The sequence below is a fragment of the Panthera tigris genome, chromosome B2 (assembly GCF_018350195.1).
Source record: "Panthera tigris isolate Pti1 chromosome B2, P.tigris_Pti1_mat1.1, whole genome shotgun sequence".
Taxonomy (NCBI): domain Eukaryota; kingdom Metazoa; phylum Chordata; class Mammalia; order Carnivora; family Felidae; genus Panthera; species Panthera tigris.
In genome coordinates, this window is record NC_056664.1 from 120922222 (window position 1) to 120946353 (window position 24132).

Here is a 24132-nt window from a genome sequence, read left to right on the forward strand (position 1 = left end):
ATCTATCTGACTCTTGATTTCAGCTCAAGTCATGATTCCAGGGTCATGGGATGGAGCCCTGCATCAGGCTCCATGCTAAGCATGGAACCAGTTTAAGATTCTCTCTCTCTCTCTCTCCCTCTGGCCCTCTCCCCCACTTCTGCTCATTCTCTCTCTCTCTCTCTCTCTCTCTCTCTGTCTGTCTCTCTCTCTCCCTCTCAAATTAAAAAAAAAGAAGCAAAAAAAAAAAAAAGATTGTCTCTAAATTACCAAGAATTCAATCAAAACAATGAAAAAAAAAAGTGAAGACACAACATAGAGGAAACCTGACAATCCCTTGGCTCCCTTTTTGTGCCTTCCTGTTCAGAAGTCTTCTCTTCTTTGACTCCACAGTGAAAATAGACAGCATCTCTTTGACAGCAGATAAAAATACTAACTACCGAGGATAAGGTAGAGAAAATCCGCTAAGTCAAGATGTGGCTAGAATTCATGCTGGTGAGTCTGCTCACCACGTTGGATGACTGATTCTCTACAGCCGAGCATTGACCGTAACAGCTTTCTCTGCTGGCCAAGGTCAGTGCTTAATGGTGATTGTTTTGACTTCAGTGAAAAATTCGTAAGAGTCTTTGGCTCCCTCTCTGCCTATCCCGGAACTCTTCATCCCCCCGAAAGGGAGGTTCAGCTCTCTGATGAGCCAGCAGTTGGTCCAGACCAAGCCCGACTGCAGCTTCTTAGCCACTCGGTGGACACGGCCCACGTTGCTTGACCACACAGTTGCTGCCAACCCGTATTTAACACTGTTCGCTCTTTGAATCACTTCCTCCTCACTATCGAAGGGGACGACACATGTCACTGGACCAAATATCTCTTCCTTCATGCAGCAGGATTCATCCTTAATGTCTGTTATGACTGTGGGAAGCATAAAATATCCTGCTTGATTCTTGGGGGGGAGACTCAACATATCCACCCCTTCACCACACAGAATTCGGGCCCCTTCGGCACGGGCTTTCTTGACATAACTTCTGACCTAAGTGGGTAGAAACCATGATTAGCAGCACCTTACCATTTGGTTTTACACAAAGCAGCAGAAAATTCAATATTTTTGAATCATCTACATAAAACGTGTAAGGTCATTGCTAAGAACTCTAAAGCTGAGGGGCACCTGGGTGGCTCAGTCGGTTAAGCGTCCGACTTCGGCTCAGGTCACAATCTCACGGTTTGTGAATTCAAGCCCCACATCGGGCTCTGTGCCGACAGCTAGGAGCCTGAAGCCTGCTTCAATTCTGTGTCTCCTTCTCTCTCTGCCCCTCCCCCACTGTGCTCTGTCTCTCTCTGTCAAAAATAAATAAATGTATAAAAAATTTAAAAAAAAAAGAACTCTAAAGTTGACTACCTTATTGCTCAGCTGCTAAGCCTGAGGGCAGAAGTGCTCTGACCATCATTTGGGCATCCAGCCCTCATACGTTAGAGGAGAGGAGTCATTTATTTAATGTATACGTGCTGGGCACATGGATAAATGCTTTTCAGACATTCTCACTTAATTCTCTCAAAACTCTATTAGCTATGTATTATTATCCCCTCTTTGCTGACAAAATTGAGCGTCAAAAAGGGTAGATGGTCCATACAACGAATAAACAGGAAAGCCAGAATCCACACTCCGGTATAATCGGTAGTTAAATACACAAAAGAATAGTTGCTCACTTTAGGGAGGGACTGTGTCCACTGCAGAATATGGGAAGTTGAAGGGTGTATAAGATTTCATTAATAGCCAAGATAGCTAGGCTTCCAGAACAAATAATTTCTAACTTCTAGTCTCATTACCAATTATATTCTAAAAATATATCTAGGCAATAAAGTATAGCTAACTATAATGGGAAATAAATTATGTAATAAGTAAACCCAGTGACTCGGGGACAATGACAGATGTTTACTAATAATGGTTGTAGAAATGACTTATTATAAAATGATACGTATGGTTATGTCTGGAAGGGTTGTTGCGGTCACAACATTATCCTGCCCCTGAAGGGTATGATAAGCATAGAAGCCGTAGAAAAATAATCCCCCAAATTAAAAGCGTAGAACAGCAGTGAGGTGGTCCATCAAAGGCTGGGTACGTTGAAATCATACTTTGGCTTCTTACTTATCACCTATCTATCTGAGCATTTTGCCCCAGTATCAGATTAATATTTCATCGTAGAACTGTATTCAACATAGAGCTATGTGTTCGCTCTGTAAAAATAAAAAGGTAATGTTGTTCTATGATTCGTTTCGCTCTAGTTTATGGAACACTTAATAAGCCATGAAGTCAAACACTTTCAAAAAATAGAACATTTGGAGCAGCTCTGCATTCCAAGCTGCTACACCATTCCCCCCCCAACCCGTGCAGGGATCTCAGTGTTCTTCCTGAAAAGCTCTAGTCTAGTTTGCGGGTGGAGACTAAATGAGGTCTGGACTTCTCCTTCCTCCTTCCCGTATTCTCTTACTCCCCTTGAAGCAACCCACCCAGATTAACTAAAACGTGTCAAAGGTTGCATCCTGCGTGAACAGGAGAAGTTGAGGCAAAGGTCCCCAGGGGCCCCTGCTGGTCACAGGACCAGAACTTTCTTCAGTGATTCAAACTCAGAGCGTTCTGGCTTTAGATTGTCTTCTCTACCCAGAATTTCATGATTATCTATCTCTTAGAGGTTCTTGGGTCTAAAACGTGAAAGCGTCGGTTTTCAAACTGTGAACTTTTCAAGATATTTAATGTATAAGATGACTCACACTAAACTGAATTTATTTTCTGGGGAAAGTATTACTGGATGATAGACTATCTATACTAGAAGCTCAGGAACTGAGATTTTCAGTAAAATCTGAAAAAAGAAAACAACATTGTGACTGGTAATATGCCATAAAATGTAATAGACTATTATTACGAAACTTTTTTGAGAACAGAGAGTAGTTATTACTTCATAGCTTTGCATGTAAATCAGAGCACAGAGGGCAGATGGGTGTGCTGGGGAGCCCAAGTGTTCAAATCCCAGGGCCTCCACTTACTCGCAGAGAGATTTCAAATGCTCTGTGCCTCAGTTTCCCCTCTGAAAAATAAGATTAACATTCCCACCCATTCCTAGGATTCGAGAAAATCATGCATGTGAAATATTTAGCGTGACGCCCAGTACGCAGTAAGTCTTATGGATGCCAGCTGCTCTCGGTGCTGTTGGTGAAGAAGGAGATGGTGTAACACACGATCTGATGCTTACTGGCTAAGAGATTCAGAGATGCTCCCACCCTGCAGGTCGGGTTTTTTTAACCTGACAAAAGAAGACAGGAAACTGCCAAAGTGGACCTTTGTTAGGCCTGAAGCCTGGCCCTGTCGGGGGAGGGCACCAGCCAGGATCCCCTGCGCTTCCCCCAGCCTCACTGTCAACACTCAACAATTCCGTCTCCAATTACCCGCACCTTTGGGGAGGCTGGCATATAGCCAGATTCTCCAGACAGTCAAGTGGAAAAGAATTCAAGGGGGTAAAAAGAAAAACAAAAGTGAAAACAAAAAGCAACACCGTGCAATAGGCGAAGAGCCTTTTCTTCACACCTGGAGGACAGAGTCGCCTGCAGCTACCTATGCATCCCCTGGGTCTCTGGGAACCTGAAAAGTCACAGGTCCTCTTAGGAGCATGCTGTGTCTCTGTGGGTTCTGAGTCCTTTGCCATTACAGGACAACCTCGACATGTTCTAATGGGATTCTTCTGTCCCTGAATCGCCACCTATCGCGACAGCCACATAGAAGTAAGATGGACACAGACGCTGCGGGGCTAATTTGCAGGGGACAAAGACCCCAGACGCTGCAGGGCTAATTTGATTCGGAGAAGATATAGACAAACTGCAGAAGAAAACAAAGATGGCAGCCAGACCTTCCTTAGCACGCAGCCCCCCAGGCTTTCCAGTGAGAGGCGAGGAAAGATGCCCACCAGTGGAACGTGTCCGCTGCCTCCTCCGTCCCGGAGGGTTTGGCATACTGGACTGAAAAGAGTCCCACCGGAAAGGCCACATTTACACTTCCCTAGCTGCTCCCGTGAGCTCCCCGTCAAGGGCAGAGGTTACCCAGGGCCTTCGCACAAGAAGTGATCTGAAAGCACCTGTCAAGGGTCCACCTGGTGGGAGAGTCAGAGAGGGACACTGTGATTCCTTGCATCTGGGCACACTTGCTCCACGTGGAGCAGCGACGATGGCAGACATCCAGGAACCCTCTGAGCCCCCGCAGGATTGCCCTAAGGGTTCACAAGGGGAGGAAACGTAAGTCCACCTGAGGGGCGCTCTACACGAGGAAGGAGGGACCACAAACACGAGAGACTCCATAGACAGCAGCAGGTCGATACGTGGTGGGGTAATGGGAATAACATCTTTAGTGTGCTTCCCTAGAGAAATGAAAATAAAATAAATTGGCCAATGATAAAAAACTATTTTTTTTAATTTTTTAAGTGTTTATTTTTGAGAGAAAGAGAGAGAGAGAGAGAGAGAGAGAGAGAGCGCGGGGGAGGGGCAGAGAGAATCTGAAGCAGGCTCCAGGCTCTGGGCTGTCAACACAGAGTCCGACGTGGGGCTCAAACTCACAGACTGCAAGATCATGACCTGAGCCGAAGTTGGGCACTTAACTGAGCCACCCAGGGACCCCTTTTTAAAAACTTTTTAACTGTGTGTACAAAATCTTTCTCCTTAAAAGCAGTAGGGTCATGGAACTTTCTAAAATGAGTGCAAAGTAATTAACTTTATTTTATTTTAATAAGGAAAGTAGCTAAGAAATTATTTTCTCTAAGGATCGAGGAGAAAATTAAGAGACGTTGGCTGAAAAGTCTGCAGTTTGGCTAACGGTAATGTGCTAACGTCAGTTTCTTGGTGTGGACAGTTGCACCGTGGACATGTAAGACGGTAACAAAGGGAAAGCTGTGTGAGTGGATATAGAAACCATCTGCCTTCTCTTCGAGATTTTTCTATAAATCTTAAGTTATTCCAAAATAGAAAGTTTATTTTTTTTTCTTAGTTATTTGACGGAGATAGAAAACATTCATGAGGGTAAAAATATTCGGGAGTGTTCGAAAACTTCTGTTTGAAAGATAAATACGTGCTTATGTTTGAATGCGGTCAGGAAAAAACTGGTAACTGTACCCGTCACCATTCTCAGGGTTATTCATGGAACCTCAGTAACTACCTTGAAATGATAGTAAGAAAACAAAATCCAACTGCCACGTTAAATAAATGCCCGTCTTGCCAGCATAATTTGGTTTCACAGAAGATGGCATTTCTGGGCGGCCATACTGGGCCTAAAACCTTGTCAGTGGCTCAAGTCTTGAAAACAAACTAAAGATCATGTATGCCTTAGGTTAGGGTTCTTGCCCTTTGTCCACAGCTTCTGTGGCTACGCTAGAAGCCATGGGGATCTCTCCCGCAGAACCATTTCACACATTCTCCCCTCCTCACCCTGCTTCCTGCTTCCCTGGAGAAAATAGAAGAAATAAGAAGAGACCCTCAAGCTACTACACCCTCCATTATGTGCATCTCTGCTTCACAATATTGTAAAAGTCAAAGTTAAAATGCAGTTAATCTGCCACATCTGTGCAATGTCAAAGATTTCCAGAAACTTAGGTAAAGGCCCTGTCCCTCAGAGGCTAACTGATGGGAGCGTATCTTCCTTGGTGGCCCTCAGTCACCACAGCTGAAAACAAGGTCCCCTAGCCCCCAAATTCTATGACTTCTTTTGGGAGTCACATCAAGTAATAAGTTAAAATGACCTTAAAGACCTAAATTCCACAAACCACCCAAAGACCATCGATGGCTTCTCCCACATGGACCACCACTCACCTTACCAATTACGAACCACCTAATTAGGATCATGCATGCTGGCCCTTCCAGAATTCCATCTGCTGTAAGCCAGAGGCAGAATCCTTTCCACTGGGAACTTTTATCTATGGAAACTCCTGCCTCCCTTAGTCTACATCATTCTTATTAGTGACCCTTATGTTTTGAAATTTGACTTCCTCACTCTTGATTCTATCTCCATGCTGACTTCCTAGATTCATTCATTCCGTGTAGATGCTGCTTTAACTTGGACTACATTTGTGTATTCATATCTAATATTTCAGAGACCATTTCCTATACAGGTCCGAATGCTTGAAGAATAAGGCAGTAATTAACAACATTTCAAACCATGGATGTGTGCTGTGTCCTACACTGAGCTTATGCCCAAACTCACATTGCACAGATGTACTTACTTTTTCCAAATGAGCTTTACTTATCAGAGCTCCCATGTTGGCCGATGGATCGGAGGGAATGCCAACTTTCCACATTCTGGTAGCTGCTACAAACTTCTTCAAAAATTCACTATAGATGCTCTTCTGGACAAAGATTCTGCTGGTACAGAGGCAGATTTCACCCTGCCAAGAATGACATATGAGGACAATGACAAGACACCCTCCTTCGTGGATAGGTCAACGCGGCAATTGTGAGCACCTGGCAGTGGCCAGGCACTGGTCTAGGCAACGGGAGATGGTGACAAACCAGACAAAGTCCCACCATGAGGACCACAGAGTCTTGTGTGGAAGACAGACAAGAGCACAAGTAAATGAGCTCAATCAGTAATATAATTTCAGGTCACGACCAAAGCAATACAAGAAAACTAAGCAGAGGCTAGGAAGAGAAATTAATGGAAAAATACAGCTCTTTTACTCCCTTTTAGTAGAGGGAGTCCTAAAAGGCTCTTATGAAGAGGGAGTATTTGAATTCACACTGACTGGGGTGAAGGAGCTGGCTGGGGCTGGATGTTGAGGAAGACAGTTCCCAGCAGGAAGTGTAGAGGGGCTGCTGGATGCAGGAGTGAGCTTACAGTGGTGCGGTGTGCGAGGCAAGGCAAGACAGTGAGCGTGAGCAGGGCTGAGCGGGAGTATAGGCAGGAATGGGGTCGGGGAGGGTAGGAAATGAGGGCAGGAGGTGAGGAGCAAGGCAGTATCATGCAGTCTCACAGGCTCACAAGGAGCTTGCACCTTGCTCCTGGCATCATGAAAAGACCGTGGAAGCCTTTGAGCTTTAAGCAGCAGGATGATGTGATGGGGTTCACGTTGTGAAAGGATCCTCCCAGCAGCTGTGTGGAGAATAGAATGGAAGGGAATTCGAGCAGGATCAGAGTAGAATTAAGAGAGTGTTCCAGAAGTCCAGATAAGTGGACGTAGCTCGGACCAGGGCAGGCCCAGTGGACATGAGAGAAGTGGTAGGCGTCCACTGACGTTCCCAGACTCGAAAAGGGACATGGGACCCCAAAAGTGCAAGGAAACTGGTATAGATCCTCTGCAGAACAGACAGGTTTCAGGATGTATCCTAATAATTGCGGGGCGCCTGGGTGGCTCAGTCGGTTAAGCGTCCAGCTTCAGCTCAGGTCATGATCTCTCGGTTCACGAGTTTGAGCCCCACGCCTGGAGCTCAGAGCCTGGACAGCTGTACTGACAGCTCAGAGCCTGGAGCCTGCTTTTATTCTGTGTCTCTGCCTCCCTCTGTCTCCCTCCCTCTGTCTCTGCCTCTCCCTCATTTATGCTCTGTCTCTCCCTCAAAAACCAAAACCAAAACCAAAACCAAACAAAAACATTTAAAAAAAAAACAACTGAACCGACAAGACTGGTTGATGGGTTATTGAGACAGAAGGAAAAGGAAGGGTAAGAATCAGGGTGGCTCCCAGGTTTTTGATGGAGCCGCAGAGCAGATGGTAGTGCTCTTCCCTGGGAAGGCGAGCCCACGGCAGGGAGAAGATCAGCACTGCAGGGAAAGGAGAGGGAGGGAAACCGGAAGTTCTGCTTCGCACAGGTAAGGCTCAGACGCCTAATCGTCACCCAAGCAGAGGCACTGAGCGTCCTGGGCTGAGGTGCTAACAGGTGCCTGAATGAAAAGTCATCCTTACTCTCATTTGGCTACGCCATGCAATCGTTCGCAAACACCATTCTAGACACATCAAAGCATTATATAGGTTTGACAAGTACACATACGCATGAACAACTATTTTTGTCACATTTATATTTGTTTGACCTTCACAACAATCCTAACAATAGAACGTTTCTAATTATCTCGCTGGTTGTGCAAAGATGCACTGTCCAAATTAAACACTCACTGTTTGGGAGCAATAAATTCTCTCTGCCAGCCAGGATCACGGTTGGAACCATCTGCCCACCTGGCTTGGGAAATCTCCCAACACGAATGCCCTCCGCCATGTGCGGGAGGCAGGGGAGGGAGTGGTAAAGAGATCTGAGGGGTTAACCAGTCAGGGTTTTCCTGACTACTTAGTGCCGGGAAAGCATAGGTGAGACTAGCGTCCCTAATGGCATGACTTGAGAGGAAATAAGAGAAGGGAAATCTTATTGATTGGGTGCCCATTGTGCCCCAGGCACAGCGCGGGATGCTTTCCTCATGATACTCCTGTGGTGTACTAGCTTTTCCAGTTCAGAATTAGGAAATGAAGTTTGACCAAACACAGGCCCAAGGCCCCCAGGCACAGGAAGTTTCAACTTCAGTTTGAGTGATGTTGAAGTCCGCGTTCGTTTCTTCCGAGTCCCACGGCGTGTCTTAAGTATGAGTGTGCCCCACTCCAAAGGGGAGTACACACAGTGGAGGTGTTTCGAAGGAGCCCGTTGTGTCCAGTTGAGGAGGAAGTGCTCACTATGTGGGACTCATCTCTCGGCCAAGGAAAAAGAAATCAGCCCCTCTATTTTGCCTAAAGTCTATTTGTTGTCTCGAATTAGCCAGTTGGGTTCATGTCCTTTCCCACTGGCATTTAAAATACACGCCCCCCCCTTCCCCCCAAGAGGAAGGCTGTCTGAGCACTTCAAATTCTTGCACAGTCCTTCTGTGCACTGGGAGTGCATTTGCCACCATGCAGAGGCCACTGAACACCCCCTCAACTATGTCTCAGGCCACGGTTTGTCCCCCCACTGCACTGTTGTCACTAAGCCACCCAAATGCTCGATTTCATTGTTCGTTTTGATCCTTGTTTGTTTTAATGATTAAAATAGCTGTATCATAAAATTGCAAGTCTATTTTCTCAAATCTGAAGTTGAAGTCTATTGATTCAGAAACACTCTATACACACGGATATATCTGTATATAGAGGTGCGGACAGAGATACGTAATCAAACCACTTTCTCTAAGAATTACTGCGAGAGAAATCATTACAATTGTAATGATCCTGAAAAACCACCGTCAAGAATGTTTTTCGCTCGACACTCATGAAAACCCTACTAGAAGTCATCATTCTTGCTTCCGTGATTTTACAGGTAAAGAAACAAAGGTTCAAAAGGCTTTGCAGTTTATTCAAGTTAAATAAAGATCTATCTCATTCTACTCATCCTTCTATGACAGTCCTCTTTCATTAATTCTTTGCCCTCTGCTAATTTTTTTTTTTTAAAACAGACCCTTTGGAGAGGGGCGCCTGGGTGGCTCAGTCGGTTGAGCGTCCGACTTCGGCTCAGGTCATGATCTCGCAGCTCGTGAGTTCGAGCCCCGCGTCGGGCTCTGTGCTGACACCTCAGAGCCTGGAGCCTGCTTCTGCTTCTGTGTCTCCCTCTCTCTCTGCCCCTAACCCACTCGCATTCTGACTCTGTCTCTCTCAAAAATAAATAACCATTAAAAAAAATAATAAAAATAAAAATAAAATAAAAACAGACCCTTTGGAGAAAATCATTCAGTATTTTCGTATACCTGTTGAAGGTCAAGTGTGCCCCCAAAGCAGGTACAGGTGTCCTCTTCGTGATGCTTCCAGTCTGGTCTGTCTGGGCTGGTTTTCCTAACCCTTTGGGATGCCATCGAAGAATTTGCTAAAAACCGTCGCCTCCAGAAAAACAACTGCTTACACAATTTCAGGAGATGAAAAGTTGCCACGACTCCATGACACCCATGACTCCAACATAAGAAAGGTGCTGTAGGCTTGGTTTAGGCATTTATTTCTAAGTGTGTGGTGCATTTAGGATGCTTTGGGGGAGCAAAGGTTCACTGGGGATAGGACATTGAGACAGCGAGAAGAGAATGAGAGTGACTCTATGAATTAAGGGAGAGAAAAGCTTGGAGAAACAAAAAATCAATCATTTTGCCCATGGCCAGTACCTGACAAAAAGCTGTGACTCAGAGAGAGGAGCTTGCTAAACAGAAGCTGTGACTGTACAAGACCACAGATGGACATCGAGATAAAACAGACAGCGGAATAACACAATGTAACAACCTCTTCTCACTGAAATAGCACCAGACTGACCCGCTCACTCCTGGCTTTGTACTGTGATGAAAGAGATCCTGTCTGACAGGGTCACAGAGTTTAAAAATAAACAAACCAAAAATGAAACGAGACCAAATAAAAACAAACAGAGCAACCCAGAGGACGTACCTGGTTGGCAAAGCTGGACCTGACGGTCGTGGGAATGCACTCCTCCAGGTTGGCGTCCTCAAAGATGATGGCGGGGTTCTTGCCCCCCAGCTCCAGGGACAGCTTCTTGCAATGGGGAGCACTCAGCTGAGCGATCCGCTCGGCGGTGGGCTGGCTCCCCGTGAAGGAAATCAGGGGTACCTCTGGATGGGACACCAGGGCCTCGCCTACCTTGGGCCCCGTTCCAAACACAATATTTACCACACCTGGTGGAACACCTGGATGGGACACAGTGACAGTTACACTAATTCTTCTCGGTATGTTGAGAACTTCTGTTACACAGACATTCTCTTGGAAAGTCCAATAGCTTGAATGGGTGGGAGGAAATGTCTACGGCCGCCTCTAGTTTAATAACAAAGCTCCATGCGCTTTGCCGTAGAAAAACGAAGAGTAGAACATTCTCTCTCTCTCTTTTTTTTAATGTTTATTTATTTATTTTGAGAGAGAGAGAGCCAGCCAGTATAGAGAACCCCAAGAAGTCTCTGCACTGTCAGCGCAGAACCCCATGCAAGGCTTGATTTCCCAGACCGTGAGATCTTGACTGGAGCCGAAATCAAGAGCGGGACGCTTAACTGACTGAGCCACCCAGGCGCCCCGAAGATTAGAACATTCTAATTAATTCATTCCATAATATTGACCAGGCATCAGGGCCTGAGGACGCAGAGATATCCCCAGGCAGGTCAGGCCCTCTAAGGTAGAGAAGCCCTGCTCTTAGCTGGCATCCAGAAGTCACAACGCAGTGTGAACACGTTAAGTAGAGGGAAGAAGAGATTAGACTATCCTGGCCCAGGGACGTGAGGGAGGCTCCTCTGGGAAGGTGAGTATTGAGTTAAAGGTCCTGTGTCTCATAATATGGACATACCATTACACTCCTGGACTGACGTAAAACACCAAGGACACCCGAACACGGGTGCCCCAATCTTTCTATCATGAGACCCTACCTTCCTACATTTGCGTGTATTTTTTTTTTTTATGTGTTTATGGCTTTCCTTGTTTATTACCTATCCAACACTGGAAGGCACACTAAGGGCAGAAATGGTGTCTGTGTTTTGCTCCCCACTCTGTTCCCCGTGCCATGGCCTAGTTTGCCATATAGATTAACACTGCTAAATGCTCACATTCACTGCGGGTCAGTTATTGCTGCAAGTGATTTACATCCATCCCATCTCCCAACAACTGATGATGCAGGTAGGATTTAATATCCTCACCTCACCCAAACTGAGGCAAAGTGAGGTTAAACGGCAACCATTACGAGGCAAAACCGGGTGTGGAAGATTAATAAGCAATTAAGTGAATGAATGAACAAATACTTAGCATACATTATCCAAATCCAAATATCTTTACTTTGTTTGAAAGCTTTAAGTGCCCAGAAAGAAAATCTGTGTGCAATTGTGATGTGTCCAGGAAGCTCTTAGGTTTGCTTGGAGGTAGCTGAATGTATTGCCTGTATTTCTTCAGCCTTGAAATGCAACAGAGGCAGAAAACCTCCAACGTGTAAGGTTCTTGAACTACCCTGCTGCTAGGATCTTTTTCCGTCCAGGTTGGCCATTCTCTCCTTCATAGAAACATACTCCATGGGATTACAACCATCTCTTCAAGAATATGCTTTTAAAGTATAAATAATAAGTTCTCATCAATGATCCATTATCATCGCGAACACCTTCCCGTAGAGCCAGAGTCTTAGATCACTTGAGGGGACAAACGAGGCCCCATTCAGGTGAGCCTCAGGGACAGGTGTGAAGAATCAACGTGGCATCTGACAAAGCATCACCTCTAATGGCCCCACCGTTACAGTCATGTGCACACTTATCGAAACCTAGTCTGGCTCGATCCTGGATCACAGGTCACTGCCACAGAGGGCAGACCCAGGGCCAGACACCGTGTGAATGCAGGTGAGCCCTGCGTTGGGACAAAGAGGAGGTTCAGGAGGGGGGACCCCATGGAGGCTGATGGGAGAGAAACAAGGACAGGTTCCCCATCGTTTGCAGGAAGGGGTCTTAATCTCCATCAATTATTACTGGGCATGTGAATATTTGCCCAATATTTTCTTTCTTTTTTCTTTTGAAATGTTTATTTATTTATTTTGAGTGACAGACGAGACAGCATGAGCCGAGGAGAGACACAGAGAGAGGGACGCAGAATGCAAAGCGGGCTCCAGGCTCTGAGCTGTCAACACAGAGCCCGACGCGGGGCTCGAAGCCACGAACCCACGAGATCATGACCTGAATCGAAGTCAGACACTTAACTGACGTATCCACCCAGGCGCCCCTGCCCGATGTTTTCTGATTGGAGTTTGGGGGCAAGAGAAGGTGGGCTGTTGGTCAGGCTTTATAAATCCTGAAGGCAAAAATGGATCAAATCCCTTCTAACGTTTACAATAGCATTTTAACGAAGAGTGAAGAAAACTTAGAAACACCACACATTTATAACCCAGGAAAGTGGGCTCATTTCTTCCAGGCCAATTGCCTTCTACACAACGGCGCGAACACTTTACATTTCCTTGAGCTCTGGTGTTAATATGTTAAGAGCTACATACTGGCCATTATTTCTCAGTACCAATTTGCCATTCGATGGAGGCAGTAATGAAATTTTTCTAGGGACACCCGCCCTCTACCCTTAAGATATTCTGGTTATCAAAGGAAGAAGGCAGCCAAGTCGGCAAATATCAATTCGAGAAACCTCAGAGTAGGTGGCTAACGGACAAGAAAGGGCACAAGGTCCCTCCCATGCTAGGATGTGGCAGGGTGGCAACAAGCTTAAATTGGGCAGAACAAAAATAGGAAGGCCAGGGGCGCCTGGGTGGCTCAGTCGGTTGAGTGACCGACTTCAGCTCAGGTCATGATCTCACGGTCTGTGAGTTCGAGCCCCGCGTCGGGCTCTGTGCTGACAGCTCACAGCCTGGAGCCTGCTTCGGATTCTGTGTCTCCCTCTCTCACTCTGCCCCTCCCCCGCTCGTGCTCTGTCTCTCTCTGTCTCAGAAATAAATAAACATTAAAAAAAAAAAAAAAAAAAAATAGGAAGGCCAGAAATCCACTTTCAGTAGACCCTCCAACAATGAGGGCAAACATTTGGTGCCCCCAAGAAGAAGCGAATACTCTAGGACTTGCAAAGAGTTACTCGCTGCGTGCTTTTTTAAATGATTGCACTTCACAGGAAGGTCATCTGCCAAGTCTGTTTGAAGTCTCAGGACTAGAGGACTGACTCTTTAAATATCCAGAATGCACCAGCAGGTCATTTTAGCTTTCTTTTTCTTACACCATTAAAAGTGTCTCTTACATAGTCTCAGTGGAGAAACTGAGGGCTTAAGGCAGGTGCAATTTGAGGGGCGCCTGTGTGGCTCAGTCGGTTAAGCATCCAACTCTTGATGTAGGCTCAGGTCATGATCCCAGGGTCATGGGATCGAGCCCCGTATCGGGCTCCGCGCTGCACATGAAGCCTGCTTAAGATTCTCTTTTTCCCTCCCTCTTCCCATCTCCCCTGCTTGTGTCCTCTCTTTCTCTCTAAAATAATTTTTTTTAAGGTGATGTTTGAGCCTTATGCTCTCAGTGGGCCAGAGGAGGGAAGTTCAGCAAAGCCAGCCCCGGCTGGGAAGGAGAGAAGGACCACGTTGGTATAATCAGCTTATTTGTTCACAAGAAAGAAGATCAATGCTGTGCAAATACATGGATACATAAACCTCTCATGCAGACCAGGTTCTGGGTGTATGGAAGGGAAGAGTACTGAGGGAAAGGAATCATCCTAGATCAAGACGTAGTTGACTTCAAGAGAGCACAGTTCTGGGAACACAGCTCTGTGGCCCACTCCCCCTCCATGCGTTCCCTCCCCGACATGGATCACAGCAGAGCCTAGGTCCCACTTCTGTTCACCCGGGGGACCTACAGTCAACAGGCAGGGAAGAACTGCCTTGGACGCCCGCAGACACTAGGCACTTAGTTTTGCAAAGAAGGGCATTAGAATGTGATCCCTCGTGGAAGGAAGGAATGACAGACAGGTGGGGCGTGGGAGAGGTCGCCATCTTTCTATCACACACCCTCCAGGAGCCTAGGGCATCCATAAATGTCACCTCAAAGACTGAGGATGGAGGGCCTCATTCCTCTGTACAATACAAGGGAAATGGGCAGCTAGATTAGGGTCATAAGGCCACAGTTCAACCTGCCATCTAAACCTTGGAGTCAAGAACTGGCTCAACTTTAGAAGCCAATATGTATATTTTTGCTTGGAGAGATGAGATATCCAGAAGGGGGAGGGATGGGCTCTTTCCAACCACCTACTTTACAGATATGGGTGAGCCCAGCTACCTTCTCTGTGGGCTTGAAGGACGTATGCACAGCGGAGACTGACAGAAAGACAGACTGTTTCCCACCATCACCCATCATCCCAGCCCAGAGTGTGTATGGAGACCTGAGATGAAGGACCTAATAGCGAGGGGCTTTCCTGTGGGTTACAAGCTGGGGCCTCCCGATGGTTCCCCTCTAACCCTGTGCCCACGCTGAGTTTACCCCAGAAGGTAACCAGGAACATACCTTGAATGTGACCATTACATTATTCACAAAAAGAGGGCAACGAGGGGCACCTGGGTGGCTCAGTTGGTTGAGTGTCAGATTTCAGCTCAGGTCATGATCTCACAGTTCATGGGTCTGAGCCCCACATTGGGCTCTGTGCTGACAGCTCAGAGCCTGAAGCCTGCTTTGGATTCTGTGTCTCCCTCTCTCTGTGTGTCCCTCCCCCACTTGTGTCCTCTCTCTCTCTTTCTCTCTCTAAAATAAATAAACATTAAAAAAAAAAAAAGGACAAGGAACCATATTGCATCAGCTTCCACATAGTGGCTCCAAGTGCTGGGGAAACTGAGGGATATATATTCAAATCTCTTGAAAATGGGCTATTTTGAGCAGTTACTCTATAGCCATACAGAAAAGTGCCTAACAGTAGCCTTATTTTCATCAAGGTTAACACGTAGTCCAAACAGAAGATTTAAATTGACCATTGAAGACACTCTCTGGGGCCCGCTGCTGTCGGGCTTGAGGCTCCCCGATTGTACAAGTCTCTGTACTGCCTGCCCCCTGCTGGCGGAAGGGTTCCTGCGGCAGCTCGGTACACGGGGCCAAGAGAGGAAGCAGTGTGATGAAAGGGGTTTCACGGGAAAAGCTCAGGGAGACAACAAGCAAAGATGTCGGTGGAATCGATCTTGCTCTGAGCGGATTTCCATCCAAAATAACTTTTCAAACGTCAGCGACGCGGAGGTGGCCGCAGCCCGCAAAACTCGCAACCCCAAAGCCGATCCCGTGCCTCTCGGAACCGCAGCTAAATCACCTGCTGTCTCCAGGAGTTTGCACATCATCCAGGCCGTCACTGACGTCAGCTCGCTGGGCTTGGCTATGACGGTGTTGCCGGCAGCAATAGCCGGAGCCACCTTCCAGGTCAGCAAGTAGAGTGGCAAATTCCAGGGGCTGATCAGACCAGCTGCAAGAGGACAGAAGCACCTTCAGCAATGGCATGCCCCTCAAAGCAGGCTGGCCACACTGGGTTTCTTCACGTGGAGCTCCTCCCTCCTGCATCAAAGTGAAGCTTAATCTTCTAAAAATCCCCAATTCTGCTATTGGTAGCCACCTTCAGGAAAAGAATTCTGAAACGTATCATATGCCATTGTGCCTCTTCAAACTATAAATCGATACAATTTACTCTTTTCTTGATGTCGTAACAATTGTATTGATGAACAAACAGCAATATAAGTTCTAGGACCAAGAGGCTGTCACTTGTCACTAAACAGTTCCAGCTGTGATGAGTTTTGAGATTTATAGTCCGATGTTCACATTTTTTTAAACCTCTCTCTCCATCATCAAACTGTCTAGCTCCTACTTAAGGTTTTCCATCACTGTTTCTAATCTGTTGTGGATTAAGACATAAAGTCTCAAGCTTTTTAGAATCATTTGTAAAATAAGAACAAATCAGTAATGAGCGTGCCCTGTGGGGGCCTCCTACTAGTAAGGCCGATGAATTCTGATGCATAGACTGCAAAATCCATTTTGGCGAGCCAGGGGATTTTTTAATAAAAAATTCTCTCTAGGTTCTCACCTGTATCATGAGCAGATGGGGTTGCTAAACAAGTGATAGAACCAGCATCTAGAATTTGTTCCCATGCGATACCGAAACCATGTGTAGGCTTCCAACCATAAAACACACACACACACACACACACACACACACACACACAACCTACCTTATGAATAAGTAAATGGATTCATTTTATTTTATACTCTTCCCTCAAACCTGTGCTGTGAAAGTAAACATACACTCTATATTATTATATTTCTCGTTGGAAAATCTTTTCTTTAGGGGATAACAGTATTTTTTCAGCATTGTATATCATCATGCTTCTTAGAGGAAGGTTTGAGCTTCTCCTAAATTCCTTCAAAATGTGATTTCCAAAGGGTTCAAATAATCAAAGTGGTAAAATATCCCATTTTCTTTCCTTTTAATTTATTTTATCCTGTCATAAAATGTAATAAATATGGGAGGTTGGTGGGTTTTTTCCTCGGAGGAACAGTGACATCTAGTGGATATTTTGAGACATTGCTCATATTTATATGGCCTCCAAAAGGAAGCAAGAAGCGGCCCATTCAGTCAAGGCTCACTTATCTGGCACTGTTCTAAGTGCCCTACACTTACTAATTCATTTAATCCATGTTAAAATATATAAGTATAAAATTAAACTATTCTCCCAGTTTTTCAGATAAGAATCGTGAAATATACAAATGTTAACGAAACTGACCCTGCACATATCCAAAATCCACAAGACAAGCCTCTCTGGAAAGAAACTTTTTTTTTTTTTTTTTTTTTTTTTTTTTTTTTTTTTTTTTTTGGTGTATGGGGGGAAAATCTTTGTACGTGAATTTCCTCTCGGTATTATTCTTTTCCTGGTAATTTCCCAGGAACGATGTTTTCCGAATAAGTGGGGAATTTGACACAAAGAAAAATAACCTCGAAATAGATTTTTGAGGCCCATTAATTTTCAGTCCAAGTAGAAGAAATCAGCTCTTTCCTTTTTCTGGGTCTGTTCCCTTCGATCGGTGCTGCAGGACCGACGGGGCGTCCCTCGGCACCAACCCAGTGCAGGCTTTCACCCAGCAGCACCTACCGATCCCCACGGGGGCCCGCAGGGTGTAGTGCAGACAGTCTACGTGGTCCATGTGTGTGCACTCTGATGTGTGGTGCAGGATGGAGGAGGCGAAGAACCGGAAGTTCTGCACAGACCGGGGGATGTCCATGGTTCTTGCCAACGTTACGGTTTTCCCTGTAACAAGTCAGCAACAGGAGGCACAGTCAGTGTAGTGGAGACACCACCGCACCTGCATCCTAACTCACGCTCACGTAGCTTGGTGCCTTCCAGCCCCGGACCCCAGCCCTTGACTACACGGACAGCTGATCATGGTTTCATAAAGCTGTGAAATAATTAGGTATGACGTTATAAGATGGGGGGGGGGATTAAAACGGAGTCAAATAATCTTTGTTTGTGGGTGGGGGAAGGGTTGAACAATTGATAGCGATCATGAATTCACCAGATGCTACCACTCCGCTCACATCAGCTGTTTCAATTCAAAATCACCCTGCCTTGTGCAGGCTACAAAGGGGTTGGAGTAATGGGTGTTAGGACAGCTGTATCTGCACGACACCATAAAACCCCTCGGACAGACATACGCTGTACATGAAATGTCCCCCAGCACGTGGCAGAGACCTTCAGATGGGCACGTGACAGAGCGACAAATGGCATCCGGAGGTTGGCATGTGACGCTCACTCACCATGTGCCCCATGCACGACCTAGCTCCTGGACGGAACAAAAAAAGATTCCGGACTTTTCCTTTATTCTCTTTGGCAACGGGGGACTCCCCGCAGCAGGAGCACCAGCAGGAAACATCTCCTTCTTAAGGGCATAGACTCAAGCTGCTTCCTAAGTTTAAGCTGATATATAGCACACATACCATTTTAAAAGATCTTGGGTTTTCCTAACAGACGTCCCTGCAAGGATTTATGGGCATTTACTCCATTATCCACACCTCTGGGACGGTAGCTGCTTTGGGAGCGGAACGCTGACCTGTTGGACTCTTTCTGAACAACTTGACTGTAACTGCTCTTCAATTACCCGCGCTTAGAACCCCTCTGCCTAGGATTGGAGAATTGCAGGATCAGCCCTCCTCTTCCTCTCCCCCATATCCGTGCCCTTTGCCAAGCATCTCCGCCGTGCCTTCCACCAAATGGACAAAATGTATTTGCTTTCCTGCCCTGGAACCTGGGCTCAGCTCTGACTTGCTGTGGCCATCAGAATGGGGCAGACGTGGGCCAGATGCCAGACTCCCAGGTGGTTCTGCTTTCCACCTCTACCTCTGCCATGAGAAGCGTCGTGCAGGCTAGCCTGATGGGAAGAAGGTGCCCTGAGTCCCATCCATTGTGGTTAAGAGGCAAGAGGTCCCCTGCCCAACCGGAACGAGGGTGTGAATCTCCAGCGTCTGAGTAGTTGTACGGCACTTGCCATAAAGCACTGCTAAGAGGCGGCTGCACTCACCTTGGTCTCTGGATTCCGCCTGGGCCAAGTCCTCCAGGGATTTCTCCAGCAGATCCGCCAGCCGGTGCAGCACCTGTGAGCGCTCCTGGGGGCTCCTGGCCGACCAGCCGGGAAACGCTGCCCTGGCGGCCTCCACTGCGGCTTCGATCTTTGAGGAGCATCAGGAAGACAATCACCTTAGGACTGTTGCTCCTGAGGTTCGAGGAATCCAGAAACCACAGCTCCACGCATGCCTAATTTTTTTCAGCCTAGTTTCAAATATGCAACACTTGCTAGTGCCGAGTTACCTGCAAAGTGGTGTTTTTGTGACCGGTGAATCAGGGCACCACAAAAACAAAGAAGAGGGATCCGTTTTGACCAAGGTGTGCAGATGTGGCAATCAGATTATTAAAAAGAAGCTGTTTGAGGGGCGCCTGGGTGGCTCAGACGGTTAAGCACCCGACTTCGGCTCAGGTCATGATCTCGTGGTTCGCGAGTTCGAGCCCCGCATCAGGCACTGTGCTGACAGCTCGGAGGCTGGAGCCTGCTTCAGATTCTATGTCTGCCTCTCTCTCTCTGTCCCTCCCCTGCTCATGCTCGCTCTCTCTCCCTCTCTCTCTCTCTCTCTCAAAATTAAATAAACATTAAAAATAAAAGCCATTTTAATTTTAACAGATGCACGTTTTCAATCATGTCAAAATACACATTTTTTTAATATCATAGGGAGGGGAAACTCATCTAGACATGTAGAATCTCTAAACTTTTAATCCAGCTCCAACACATCTGAGAAAGTCTAAAATTTTGCTTGAAATCATATCTACAAGCTCTTTCCCCTCTGAATGACTAATTATAATAGCCATTTACTAATTTTTCTATATAAAGGAATGTTAGACACACAAATTATTTCATCTAACCTGTTCTAAAATTCTAAACCGTGCCTATTGCTATGCCCATTATGCAGATGAGGAAACTGAGGCACAGAGCGCTCAAGTCACTTAGCAGAGGTCACACAGCCAATAAGTGGCAGTATCAGGATTCAAACCCAGATCTTTGTGGCCCCCGAGACCATGGCTGGCCTTCTGTGGCACAGCCTCAGTCCCTGCCCCTGCCGGGCTCTGCCCAGTAAAAGAGGCCTGTTGGGGAGGAGGATATCTGTGTTTGAACAGATAGTTTGGAGACCTGGTTTTGGAGCCAAATCCAAAAATATACAGGGGAAGGTACGGGCAAGGCCAATTCATGCAAGGTGAAACGGGTCTTGGGCTGCCTTTGTCTGCCCCTTAGCAAAGTCTAAGCAGTATCTTTTCCAGAGACAGCAAATCTATAGCCTGTGTCTCACCCCTCTCCCCTCTCACACACGAGAAGACTATAATAACTCACAGCGTGCTTCTACCCCTGGGCTCAGACCCAGCCTCAGAATCCTTTTCCACAGGCTTCAGGTCACCACGAGCGTCTTTCTCATGTCACATGATCTGACAATTCTGCTGCCCTCTCCCCCCAAACCTGACGTACATTCCTCCTTTGCTTTCTTTATGCAAACAGAGTCCCTCTCAGCGGGGCTGAATAAAGGATAAAATGAGTCTCGTTTTAATTATACATTTCTGGGGAAAAAAAATGGTGTTTTCATTTCAAAAGCTGAATCTCTAATGTGGACCCGCAGAAACGATGAAGGAAGAATGTGGGCACCAGAAGCTGCCGTCCGGCCGAGGCCTGGGTGCCCGCCAACAGGAGGAGGGTTCATTCCTGCTGTGGTCAATACAAAACGTCCTCTTCCTGAGGTTGTCAGTGTAAAAGCTAAGCTTTTCGCTACGCAGAGAACTCAAGTACAGTCATGTTTTCTAAGTTGTCTTAGAATACATGTGAATATAACATGAGCATACGCTAAGACTTAGGAAGCATTTACTATTTGCCAAACACTAAGGGCTTTACATATACCAGTCTGTTTAATCCTTAGAACAACACTATAAGGTGTTATTATTATCCCCATTTTACAGGTAAGGCGACTGAGGAACACGGAAGTTCAGCTCTAAGTCAAGACCACACACACTAAGTTGTGCAGCTGGTCTTTGAAGCTAGGTGGTCCGACCCCAGTCTGTGCTGATGACTGCAAAGCTATCATGTAAATGCCACGATACGTGTGTGTGTGGCCACTGATCTAAGCATCAGAGATGAGAATGTTAGCTCACTGTCGTCTGTGGAATAAAGGACGATGATAAAGTCTTATTTGTAGGCTGTTACGACTCATATTGGGGATAATTCCACTGTTAGCAAAACCAGCAGCACTTTCTGTGAGTGACTTTCTGTAAAATCGGGCATGTAGTTTGTATGTGGACCGTAGTTTTCAAGCCAGAAAAAGCTGGGACTTATGGGGATCAGAGAGAATATTTGCAGGGAAATCCAAAATGTTTATTCCTCTACCAGCAGGTGCTTCCATAGTACATTCTGTCTTCTGAAAAGGCATGAGCCGTTAGCTGCAGAAAATATTTCAACTGAACTTGTCATATTTGTCGTTTTTAACTTCAGTTTAGAAAACACCCTGAGACCAGGAGGACTGGAAAACACAAAGCTGGATTTCCCACATCTATCCCAGGTCATTTGAAACAAACAAAATTGTGGGTTACAGTTTAACCAATAGATTAGCCAGTATTTGCAGACTTTAATCCACAAGTCTAAAGGTTTTTTTAATGAAAGACAGATTTAAAATATTATTAACAAATGAGAAATAATAGCTTAGTATAGATGAAGACTTGTTTATATATCTTTATTAATATATGAAGGTTACAATTATCCTTTAAATAATCTAGTTCTTTGTGCCTTAAAAAATAAAATCCATTAGGCATTAGATGAGCATAGGTACATCAGCCACATTTATCACCCCAGACACATTTACATTGTCAATACAATAAGTGATAACTAATCAAATGTATCTCCACCATTTTATAAAATTTCTCAAATAAAATTAATTCAACATCAATAAAAAAAATTTAATGTGTGTGCCATTAAGCACTTTGAGTAAGAAAAAGGATGGTATTAAATTTAAACACAAAACTATATGGGAATTTGATTTTGCATTTCACCATTCAAATGATCAGTTTTACTTTACCAGATATTTTAAAAACATAAGGAATTATTAAAGGATAACCTAAAATAAATCCCTGGGTTTTTACTTTTGCTTGTTTTTAGAGAAATAAGTTTTTCAGAAAACCATGAATACAGTGGCAAGTTTAGGCAACACTTGGTAGAAAAAAGGAAACAGTAATACTGATCATTCTTAACAACTAATAGTTTTTAGTAGACACCTATTAAGGAATGTCTGAGAAATGCAGCCGTGTGTTAAGCTGCCTAGACTAATAACTTGCTTCTGCAGAGTCACCTGGGCTTTGTTCCGTGCACAGATATCACCCCTTTTTTTTAAAGAATATTGTTTAAGTTTATTTATTTATTTATTGGGGGGAGGGGCTGAGAGAGAGAATCCCGGGCCGGCTCCATGCTGTCAGCGCAGAGCCCGATGTAGGGCTCGAACCCGAGCACCGTGAGACTACCCTGAGCTAAAATCGGAAGCTTAGCCGACTGAACCACCCAGGCGTCCCAGGTAGCCCCTTTTGAAAGGTCACATGACACTGCTTCGCTTTTACCTTAGCACCTGTTTTCGCTAACCAAAAGAAACCCGAAGAGGATTTTCACTTTTAGGAAAAGAGCCATTACCATAGTCTGTACTTCTTTCCCAAAAGCAAAGTTGCATGACACGAACTTTCAGTAAGTGGAGGAGACTCTGCACTTTATGCCATTTCCACAGGTGTCGTAGGAAGGCTCTCTTTTCGGATTGCGGGGGAAACCTACATCCTAGGAGTCCGATTACAAAGCAAACCTTCCCAGAACTAAAATCTTCCTGTCCGCCGATGTTTAACAACTGGGCATCTTTTCCCAATTCCCCTTGCTCCTAGAAAAAAGTAAGTGACGTGTAATCATCAAGACACCAAGTACATTTCAGTCTCCCTAAGTGAACTACTTACTCACCTCTTCGTTTCCACTGTCTGGCACCCTGCAGTATACTTCCCCCGTGGATGGATCATAAGAATCGATATATGAGCTACAAGGTACAAACTTTCCATTAATGAAGTTCTCCAGCGTCAGAAGTGCCTTTGTTCCGGCCATGGTGGAGACAACTCCTGTCTTTCTCCCCACCGGTGAGGGAGTCTCCCTACCCTGAGTTTGCCTTGTCCTCACCTCCAGCCCCGACGTCCTCATTTACCAATCAGGGAATGTGGGAGGCGTCCTGACACTCAGGAGCCTTCCAGTCTCCCAACTCTAAGTGAAGAGAGTTCTGGAATATTTCACAGACTTCCGGTACATTTTGAGAAGGGGATAATAACCTGGTAAACTAACATCAGCTTATGTGTTCATGGCCCTTTGGAATGTCAGAAGGTATCTGTGTACCTCCTTTTATTGCATTCACACTATAAGCTTTATTGCTCAAACACTGAGGGCCAGACCCTGAAGCAAGTCCTTGACACGAATGTACTCATTTATTCCCCACAGCAACCCTATATAAAGTGTCATTAAATCCCCTCTATTGTAGAAGAAACTGAGCCTCAAAGAAGTCAATTTGTCCAAAATCGCAGTTAGTAAGGAATGACCATTAATCCGTTTTTCTCCTAATCATGTTTTTCCTCCACACATCGCTGCCCTCACCCCACAGAGGTAACTGAAGACAGACCCCCTCTCTCCATCACTCATCTGTGTTTCTCTTTACCTTGCCTGCCTTCTCTCTGACCGGTCCCTCCATCCCAAAACCAGCAGCTTACCAGCCAGATGTGCCATGGCAATAAAGACACAAGCCAAATATATGCATGGTGTGTGTAACACACAAGGGATTCATATCTGTGATGTGTGTAAGAATTTCTATAAATTGGTGAGGGAAATGAACAGCCCGATTGAAAAAAATAAGCAAAGGCTAAAAAAAAAAAAACCCCAGATAACAACAATTCGTAGCAAAAGGGATGCGATACACGATTGGCTAATGAAGGTATGAGAGGTGCTCGGCCACACTGTTAATCAAAGGACGTGAAGGACAGAGAGATGCCCTGTCTCCCCAGTGAGAGACAGTACACATCCCCCGTGGGCAGCATGTACTCTTCCGTGGGCTCCCAGGGTGGGAGGGCTTACAACACACCTGGGAAGGCAACCAGGCAG

The 24132-nt window shown here is 45.7% G+C and overlaps 1 protein-coding gene across 1 annotated transcript; it reads right to left on the bottom strand.

The window, feature by feature from the left end:
* Positions 1-268: 268 nt before the first annotated feature.
* On the bottom strand, positions 269-24132 carry ALDH8A1 (aldehyde dehydrogenase 8 family member A1). The gene is made up of 7 exons (XM_007078588.3): positions 22957-24132; positions 18964-19111; positions 17541-17696; positions 15716-15865; positions 10367-10623; positions 6228-6389; positions 269-1006 (listed from the first exon to the last, which is right to left on the bottom strand). Exons 1-7 carry the CDS (start codon positions 23185-23187, stop codon positions 554-556), a joined length of 1557 nt encoding a protein of 518 aa, XP_007078650.2. The 5' UTR covers positions 23188-24132; the 3' UTR covers positions 269-553.